Source organism: Alexandromys fortis, unplaced genomic scaffold (assembly GCF_014885135.2).
Source record: "Alexandromys fortis isolate MF-2015 unplaced genomic scaffold, M_Fortis_MF-2015_v1.1 scaffold_21, whole genome shotgun sequence".
Classification (NCBI taxonomy): domain Eukaryota; kingdom Metazoa; phylum Chordata; class Mammalia; order Rodentia; family Cricetidae; genus Alexandromys; species Alexandromys fortis.
Genome location: NW_026067905.1, coordinates 13,262,816 through 13,271,037, shown reverse-complemented (window position 1 = coordinate 13,271,037; position 8,222 = coordinate 13,262,816). Strand labels below are relative to the sequence as shown.

The 8,222-nt window shown below is 53.3% G+C and overlaps 1 protein-coding gene across 2 annotated transcripts in view; it reads right to left on the bottom strand.

Moving 5' to 3' along the window:
• Positions 1–858: 858 nt before the first annotated feature.
• Qsox1 (quiescin sulfhydryl oxidase 1) overlaps positions 859–8,222 on the bottom strand; it is a 36,819-nt gene continuing 29,455 nt past the window's right edge. The window contains exons 9-13 of one of the 2 annotated variants that reach the window (XM_050135397.1): positions 5,478–5,600; positions 4,433–4,580; positions 3,411–3,590; positions 2,373–2,599; positions 859–1,542 (exon numbers count right to left, since the gene is read on the bottom strand). In XM_050135397.1, coding sequence (XP_049991354.1) covers positions 1,534–1,542; positions 2,373–2,599; positions 3,411–3,590; positions 4,433–4,580; positions 5,478–5,600 — 687 coding nt within the window. In that variant the 3' untranslated portion in view covers positions 859–1,533. Of the gene's footprint in view, positions 1,543–1,626; positions 2,600–3,410; positions 3,591–4,432; positions 4,581–5,477; positions 5,601–8,222 lie in introns of those variants that run through there. The other variant, XM_050135396.1, reaches the window with a different exon arrangement.

Below are 8,222 nucleotides of genomic sequence, written 5' to 3'. Positions count from 1 at the left end.
GAACATCATGGAGCAGCCTGCACCAGCATTTCCTGCAGAGCCCCAATCCTGCATTTGATCTGGGGAAGTATGGTTATTGGAGGTATAGGATTTGCTAACAGAAATTTTTACTTGACATTTTATGAGCGGCCAAGTGATAAGAAACCTCTTATTTTATGAGCGGCTCATTTAGTAAGAAACCTCTGAGGTCGTGGACACTGGCCCTGGAGCCTCTTTCAGAAACCCTGCTTGATCATGTGCTGGCCTGTCAGCCTCTCAAACCCTCAAGCAGGGTCCAGCAGGGAAGGACCAGTCTAAGCCAGGAGGAAGTGGGGTGGGGCTCAGACATGGAGAAGGGAAGCACCCTTGGAGCCAGGCTGCTAAAGAGGTCAAACGCCTGCCAGCTGCACCTCCCCCACCCCAGCTGGCCCAGCACAGGAGGTGTCCTTGGCATTCCACCTGCTGCGCCAATGCCGAGGCCATTCGAGCCGAGTGAAGATGTCAGAGAAAACCCCAAATCGGATTGAGGCTTCTGCTCCCCCCTAATGAGGTTCATTATCAGCTGCTCTGATCCCTGTAAAACCCAGCAGGCTGGATTAGGGGCAAAGTCTAATCCAGGCTGACTCCTCCTGGCTGGCCAGTCAGCGCAGGCTGGCCGGACAAACAAACCTGCCAGTCCTAGAGGAAGAGCTGAAGGTGGCAGCTGCAGACAGGCTCCTCTAACACCCAGAGAGTAGGAGGTGGCAGGGCCAGCACCAAGGCAGGGGGCCCAAGAGTGCTCTGTGGGGAGTGAGGTGAGGGCCTGCTCCTGCGCGTTTAGTACAGACCTGTAGGTCTATGGCAGTAGGTCTCCAGGGAACAAGTCAAACACACTATGTGTGACTTAACAAAAATAATTTTATTCCACACCCCTCCCAGGTGGGGGGAGCGTGGGAATGAAGCTTGTGTTCTAGACTTTTCCATCTCTACCTGCCTGCAGTGGAACTCAAAGAGGAAACCCTCCCCTCACTGCTCTCAACTCAGCACCTTCCACAGCCAACATGTAGCACTGATTTCAGGGAACAAAATCAAAGACAAGAGTCCCAGCTCAGAGAGGAGAAGGCTTACCTCTCACAGCTAGCACAGGACTATCTGGACCCCAGCGTCACCCACCCCTTTGCCCCTGCCACCAAGTAAGCACCGCACCCCACAGACCAGCCACTGTCACCCACCCAGCCTGCCAAACCACACCACCCTCAAACTACACCCTTGCAGCAGAAACTCTAGTTTGAACCTGGGAGGCCAAAATCATTTCCTGAAGCTTCCAGATCCACTCCTGGAGCCACACCCAGCCCAGGTCCGAGGCGCTGAGGCTGGGTAGGCCAGAAGTGATGCTGCTTTTTCTTCACGTTGAGAGGGAGGGAAGTAGGCAGAGCCTCAGAATGCAGTGGGTCCGCTCCAGCCCACCCAGCCCAGGTCCTCTCTTCTGGATGGAAACTCTGGATTTGTCTGCCTCAATTTAAGGCCAAGACCAAGCAGGAAACATTGAGACTTCAGCAGGAATGGGACAGGACTTCACATAAGCTGAAAAACAGGAATTGGGTGCTAAAGCCAGGGCCTGAGCCTCCCAGAACCCCCCCCCTGACCCCTGCCTTAGGCTGCCCCTTCCCCATGCTGGTCAGACAACACTGGAACCCTGTTCCTGTCTGGTCTATGGAGCCCTCACAGTAGACCACGGGTTCACGTAACAACTAGCTTTCTTGGACTTGCTGCTCTCCTAAGCTAGAAAAAGGAACCAGGAGTAGAGGGGAAGCAAAGGTGCCAGGGGGCCAAAAACTCTCCATTCCTGCCTCTTCCTGGACAGTTCAGGCTATGTGGTGACTAGCATGGCCCTTCAGGGTCCTCATTCTAGCCCTGAAGTAGGTGTACATGGCTAGTAAGCCCATGAAGGACACAGAGTAGAGCCCCACACAGAGGCTAATGTCCAGGTAGGAAAAACCCCCTCCCAGAACCTGTAACCATGGGCCTCGGCCCTGTATAGCTCGGGCCTCTGGTTCCCCTTCAGGTATGCTGGCTAGCTGCTTGGGGCTGCGGCTCCCTCGCCTTAGCTCTGAAGGGCCTTGGAGGTGGTTCACCTCGGGCAGCAATAAGGCCCCAGTGTCTCCCTTGCTCAAGTGCTGCCACCCCTGGGCATGTTCCTGCGTGTCTCTCTGAAGCTCTTCCACGTGCTCAGGAGGGCCCTGCCCTGCTGGAGCTCCACTCATTCTGAGGCCTGTGTATAGTTCCTGGGGGCCACTTGCTTCAGGCTTCTCAGCTGGAACATCTAGGGCAGTAGCTCCAGGGGGCTCTGCAGAAGCAGCCCGCTCATGGCCCAGCACTGAATTTCTGCTCTCCAATTCTACGGCATCCATTACCAGCTCTGGGGTAGCTTCATGATTCTGGGGACCCCTCTGGGCTGCTGGTCCAGCTGCAGGAGAGTCCATGACAATGTTTACTGGAGAGAAGTGAGCCTTGAGAAAGTTGAAGGTAGCATCTAGGTCCCACACAGGTTGCTGTCCATTGAGTTCATTATGGCAGGCCAAACACAGTTCACGGGGTGGCCACTGCAACTTGGGGAAGTAGGGGTCCTCACTCGGAGCACCTGGGGAGGGAACACATACAATTTGCACAAGCCTTTAGAAAGATGGAAGATAAAATACAGATACAAAACAGAAACCAAAGCTACCTGGGGATGAGGTAGAAGGACTGCACATTCAAAGCCAGTCTGGGCCTCTGCCTCAAAATAAAGAAGGCAGAGGAGATTTTGGGGACGTAGTTCAGTGAGCTAGGCCACAGGTTCAATCCCCAGCACCATCCCAAACCCAAAGGACTCCTGGACCAGTCTGCACAGTCCTGGCCCACAGTGTGATACACCACTGCAGCATTTGGTGGGAGACCTGAGGCAAGGGGAGAGGGAAGAGGCCGCGGCTGGCAGGGAAGCTAGGCACGTTTTCTTTTTAAATGCTACTAGGAGGCTGCTGGAGAGGAAACCAAGTGCATCTGCACCATCCAGCTCCTGCCCTAGGGCTGTCTGGGAGGTACTCCCTGTGCTCCAGATAGGTAGTATCCAGTCTACAGAACGCTTTCCTCCCAGGCTCCCATGTGCAGGGAAGGCAAACAGTGTAACGAGGAAAACACGCTCCTTGTCTCTCTCCAGCCCATTCTCTGATGAGAATGAAAACCCCTGCTCTCTCCTCCCTGTGAGCAGGATAAGACTAACAGAAAGCAGTGGGGGTGGGAGAGCTAGGTAGGAGAGAGCCTAAGGAGCCAGAGAGGGTCCTGGTTGAGCGGGGTAGGAGTTCCCTCCAGACATGGGGCTAACGGTACTGGCCTGGTTAACAGGGCTGTCACTTAGGAGATAGTGAGAATACCCCCAGAATGCCACCTCCAGCCTTGGAAGCGGCCCTCCTTACCTGAGAGGCGAGCGTTAACCCTGTTGTGGCTGGTCCAGAGCCAGAGAACGGCATTTCTGGGACTTGTTACCCGGTGCATAGAGGCAGCAGCCATCTGCTCAAAATGGTCAGCGCAGTCTCTACAGCCAAAGAAGAACCGGACATAGTTCCGCATGGCTTGGAGGACCTCCTGGCCATCAGCTGGAGGGGAAAGAGACACCACACAAAGGCCCTTCATGTTGCCAGTCTCTGCCTCTCCATCATGGCTTGCCACAGGCTGCCCTGTCCTCCTCCTCTCTTCTGGGGTCACCCTGCACAGTGCCTCGCCTACTTCTCCCCTGCAGGGGTCACTACAGAGGGGTCCCATTTCCTCCAAAGCTCCTAAGCTGCAGTTCTTCCTCTTCTGGCCTCGTCATTACATTTTTCAGAGGGACACTCTGGGATTATGTGACGTGGCCGGAGAGCTGGAGGGGACAGAGCGCTCCTTCCAGTCCTATGATCCTCCCCACCGACCTGTTTCAGGCTCGCCAGTGGGCCCTGCCTCTCTGGGATACCCTTAGAAGTCCATCCTGAACTGGAATGAGTGCTTCCTACTTGTTCTTCATGTCCCTCAGGATTCTCACTCTGCCCTCCCATATATGCTGACCCAGCAAGGGGCTCTGTGGCTCTCACTTTATTCTCCTGAAGGTGTGCCTCCCTGCACTTTCTGCACCTTTCCCTCTTCCAGACCCCATAGACTGCAGGGGTTGCTTCCTGCTGCTTCTAATAAATGTTCCCTCCTCTGCCACCTCCAACCCTTTAGAAGGCAACCTCCTACCTCCATCCACCAGGACCTCATTCTCAGCGCTCTCTGTCTCTCTGTTCCTCTCTCTCTCTCTCTCTCTCTCTCTCTCTCTCTCTCTCTCTCTCTCTCTCTCTCTCTCTCTCTCTCTCTCTCTCTCTCCCCTTTCTCACCAGTTGCCCCTAATACAGGATCATTCCAATGGGCTCCCCACAGAGGAATAGGGCAGTCTGAGGCACAGGGTGAGCAGGCCTGGACTCACCTGGTTGTTGTGGATAAGTTTCACTATGCCGACTTGCCTGCACAGTCAGGAAGTGGAAGAGGACCCACAGGGAGCAGGGAAAGCCCCGAAAATGTGGCTCGCTGCCCTGGCAGCCAACCCAGTTCACCTTCTCAACAAGAACAGCGTCCTAAGGGGTACATGTGAACATGAGTGCACAGCAGAGATGAGAAAGGGTGGAAGGAGGGGACAAGGGAAGCTTCCAGCAGCATAGAGCACTGTACAAAAGAGGCCTCTTCTGGGCTGTCACCTCAAAGGGACACCGCTGCCATCTTAATCCACCAGAAGATTAGCCCACCTGAGAACCCATGGCATACACCAAGTTCTAACTTTGAAACAGCACTGCTGATCTGATCACAGAGGTCCTGCAAGCCTAGACACCTTACAAATGCATGTGGTTTTGCATGACTATTGGGTGTGGCTTGCTTTTGCAGACAGCAGAAAGAATAGGTACCCTGCTGTGGGCCATACTGAGGAAGCTGCTTGGAAGCAGACAAGAGTTATGGTTAAGACTCTGGTGTCTTGCCAGGTGGTGGTGGTGCACACCTTTAATCTCAGCACTCAGGAGGCAGAGGCAGGCGGATCTCTGTGAGTTCGAGGCCAGCCTGGTCTAGTGTCTTCAATAAATGTGGCGGCTCATCCCTATAATATTTACATTTGGGAAGCAGACACGGGTGAACTGCTGTGAGTTTCAAGGTCGTAACCTTTGATACAGAGTAAGATCCTATCTTAAAATAGGACTCCATGCTTCATTTTAGTCCCAATCACTGACAGACCCGATGGGGTCTTAGACTAGAAAAGTTAGGTAACTGCCCCAACTTGGTTTCTTGTCTGCTAAATGAAAATCCTGAAGTATGGGGAGGGGATTCAGTGAGACATTCTACAGAGCCCCATGAAGAGCAGCTCATCAGAGGTAAGTGGAATGACTTAGCGCAAACTGTGGAATAATAATAAATCTCGGCGCCGTCCCTCCAGTCCCATAGCTGTCAGAACATTGGCGAGAGCTTCCCGCGCCTGCCAGACTCACCTCTTTCCTGTTGTCCAGAGCAGCTCTAAAGAAACTATAGGGGATCTTCTTTCTCGGCTGCTTGTGCAGCCAGTCATTTATGGAGTGCAGGAAATTCTGGACCAAAGGCCGCCCAGGGAAGTACTGCAGGTAGGAACGTGTGGCAATTGGAGAGTGAACAACAATTCTACAGAGGTTTACAGTCTTACAAGAGAGGGAAACTGCATAGAAGTGGACCAATGCAGGTTTACTAGAATGTTCCCAAACCAATAGGCACCAATGTGCCTCCTAAGGTGTATTCTGGGCAGAGAGGAAGAGACTCTGTGTCTCTTAGGTCATGTGGGTCTCTCCTGTCAAGGCTCAGGCCCTAATGCTGACCTAACCACATGCAACCACTCAGGGGAAGAGGAAGGTACAAGCAGCATACTACTCCTCAGGACTGCTGTGAGCCCTGGGCACAAGTCTTCTTTTCAGGTGGCCCTCTGATGGAGCGACTGGTTGCCCAGCTGGGCTCTGGTGGGGTAGGCAAGGGGTTAGACATGGGGTGACAGAGGAGAACCGCAGCTGCATTCTGGTGCTGTTTTCTGATGCTCAGAGCCCATCTTTTACAGCCCAGCACCCTCAGAGCAGCAGTTGGGCTCCTCAAAAGTTGAGATCCTGGGGAAAGTGCCATGCTCACCCATGGCCAACAACAAACACGCTGGTGAATGTGGAAGGAAAAACTGCAGGGACATCTTGAGCCATTCTCAGTAGTGAGATGAAAGGAAGATGGGCTCAAGGGAAGGGACTTTACAATGGCATCACAAGAGGGAGGAACCTTAAAAGTCTTTAAATCCCTAAGGCAGAACCCAGTGGGCTTCTATCTGCCTCCCTTTGGAACACCCACTGCAAGCTGCCTGGAGTGTACTCTCTGCTTTGCTTTTGCTAAGTAAACTGTTTTAGCTGCCTGTGTTTCTTGGCTCAGTTCTTTATTTTGAAAAGACAAGAACTAAACTGAGGAGAAGCCTTCATTGGTAATAGGCTGGCAAAAGACCTTTTGTTTTCAGTCCATGGGCTGCCAATGTGGACAAGCCAGCAGGGCTTAGGGCCAAGATCCAAATCTTGATGGTAACTCCCAAGAGCCTCAGAGGAACATGAAAAGCTACTTTGACAATAAGTCAATGCAAATCTGATTAGTATCAGCACTTTAAAACCACAAGGACTCAGGGGAGGAGAGAATATGTGCATGTGTGCATATGTGTGCATGTCCAAGTGCACACGGGGTGCGGCGGGGAGAAAAGGGAATGGATGCAGCAGGGGAGCAGGGCAGATAAAACCACAGGGAGGCGAGAGGTAGGTGGAGATGATCCTGAGAAATGTGGCCAGAGGAGTACAGGGAAAACCATCTGAGGGAGGAGTCCTGGAGACAAGAACAGCACAGAAAAGTCTGCTGCCAGACCCAGTCCTCTGAGAAGACATTAGACATCCTTACCAAACCTCAGGCTGGCCATGCCCCAGAGTGAAAAATGGCTGGAAAGACTTGTGCTTTAGAATGCTTCTTCCTGCTTAGCTCCTGGGAGCTCTGGGTCCACACACTGATTTACAGCCCAAAGTCAGCATTTCTCACTGACCTCCGCCTGCCATCCTGACTTGGCACCTTTCTTCTGCCTTCTAAGGCCATGCATCAGAAGGAAGGATGACTTACAGGGCTCTGGACAGCAGAGAACTGGGAAACCTTGGTGACCATACGCCACCCAGTGGCCAGTCCTGATAGCTGCCCACATGTGACAAGGCAGGCTGACAGAGGCGCCCTTTCTTTCCCTGCTTTCCTGTTCCTGGGTGCCCAGTTGTGAAAGGCAAGAGAGGAAGGTAGATGAGATGTGAGCGTGGCTTTCTCCTTGGACAAGGGGCTTCACTTCTCTGGGCTGTCATTCAGCTCTAAAATGCTGGGTACCCACCCAGAGTTGAGGAATGGAGAATGGACGAGGACCAGTGCACTGTACAGTCGGTGTGAGTACCCCCCAGTGCACTGTACAGTCGGTGTGAGTACCCCCCCAGTGCACTGTACAGTCAGTGTGAGTACCCCCCCAGTGCACTGTACAGTCGGTGTGAGTACCCCCCCCCCCAGTGCACTGTACAGTCGCCTGCCAGAGCTCAAGGCAAGAGAACAGCTTTGACTCTTATTCTTCAGGAAAGAAGCCCCCAGCAAAGAAGGGCAGAATGCGTCAGTCTTGCAGGCAAAAGTTAAATGGGTCTCTCCACCTGTGTCCCAGGTCACACTGCTCCCCCTGTGGGACATCCGTACAGCTGGCTTCCCTCAGTCTGCTTCAACGCCATTCTGTCTTTTCTGAGACCTGGCTTCAGGCTAAAGGGCCACCTCCCCCATACCATCTCCTGCCCCTCTGGGAATGTGCTGTTCGGGTCTCTATCTAACCTGAGTATTTTCTGTGTCTCCTCTCACATCAACCTCACACAGCGCAAACTAAATACCAGATGGCCTGCAGCTGTGAACAGACACAGGCAGCACGGGAGAAACTCCTTTGTAGTAGACTGACCTGGGCTGGGTGTCCTCACTGAGGTCTGCAGGGGTAGGGAGCACACAGCTTTCCCTCACTTCTGTGGTAGAAGAACAGTACAGAGGATCGCTCTAGATTCGTTCCCTCTCAATGCTCACACAAATTCTCTACCATGGGAATGACTCTGCCTTGCCGGCAGCATTTCTCACAGGTCCTCTGTGTACGGACACACAGGCCACCAAGCCAGGGTCGGGATGGCAGCAAATGCGTG